This window comes from Geospiza fortis, unplaced genomic scaffold (genome assembly GCF_000277835.1).
Source record: "Geospiza fortis unplaced genomic scaffold, GeoFor_1.0 scaffold371, whole genome shotgun sequence".
Taxonomy (NCBI): domain Eukaryota; kingdom Metazoa; phylum Chordata; class Aves; order Passeriformes; family Thraupidae; genus Geospiza; species Geospiza fortis.
In genome coordinates this window covers 401,675-402,717 of record NW_005054597.1, presented here as the reverse complement: position 1 = coordinate 402,717, position 1,043 = coordinate 401,675, and the positions used below count along the sequence as shown (strand labels likewise).

The 1,043-nt window shown below is 64.2% G+C and overlaps 1 protein-coding gene across 1 annotated transcript in view; it reads right to left on the bottom strand.

Moving 5' to 3' along the window:
• Positions 1 to 763, bottom strand: part of BAG4 (BAG cochaperone 4) — a 3,093-nt gene extending 2,330 nt beyond the window's left edge. Inside the window, exon 1 of the mRNA XM_031064504.1 lies at positions 344 to 763. Coding sequence (XP_030920364.1) covers positions 344 to 665 — 322 coding nt within the window. The 5' untranslated portion in view covers positions 666 to 763. The remainder of the gene's footprint in view (positions 1 to 343) is intronic.
• Between the last annotated feature and the right edge of the window lie 280 nt (positions 764 to 1,043).

Sequence of the window (1,043 nt, the reverse complement as noted above, 5' to 3'; positions counted from 1 at the left end):
TCACACAGCCCTGGGACAGGCATTATAGGGGATCACTGAACCCTCACCCAGCCCTGGGACAGGCATTATAGGGGGGTCACTGAACTCTCACCCAGCCCTGGGAGCTGGGACAGGCGTTACAGGGGGGTCACTGAACTCTCACCCAGCCCTAGAAGCTGGGACAGGCGTTACAGGGGGGTCACTCCCAGCCCTGCACCCTCACCCAGCCCTGGCAGCCAGATGGGCCAGCAGCAGCTCAGGTTGGCCGCCCAATTCCCACTTTCCTGACCCAAAAGCTCAGAGTCTCCAGAGTGCCCACCACTTTTGCTAAGAGCAAAACCAGGCTGCACCAGGCACTCAGCGCCACCCCCAGCCCCAGCAGAGCCGCTGCCCCTGTCCCAGCCCCACCACCCACGCCCTGCAGGCTGTGCCCCCGGCCCTGCCCTTCCCTGTGGCGGGGAGTAGCCGGGCACCTGCTGCCTGCGGAGGGCCGAGCCCTCGGGGGGACACTCCGGGGGGACGTAGCTCCAGGCGGGAGCGGGCGACGGGGGCCGGTAGAGGCCCGTGGGCTCCGGGGGGTAGGGGCTGCGCGGGGGCCCCGAGCAGTAGAAGCCCCGTGCCTGGGGCAGGCTGGCGTAGTGCGGGTACGGGGGGCTGTAGGCTCCGTTGGCATAGGGAGAATCCATCGCCTGGGGACAAGGGAAGAGCACAGGGAAGGTGATGGGACACAGGTGATCCAGGAATGAGTCTGGCCCTTCCTGCAGCTGATCTGCCCCAGTTTTAGGCTTTCCTGGTCTAACCTGGCTGTACCAGGTCTCGCTCAGCCAAGCTGGGCTCAGGGGGAGGTGCGCAGCCCCTCACAGTGAGCAGCTCCTGGAGGATTCAATGCCAGCTCTGCATCACCGACAGGAGGATGGAAAACTCTCCAGGGAAGCTCATTCTCAAACAGACAAGCTCTGCCAGCCAGTGTTCATGAAAAGCTCGTTCTCAGAGAAGCTCTGCCAGTCAGTGTTCAGCTCCTGGAGCTGCAGCTCATGTGGGTCTCTGTCTGCACACCCAGGCCA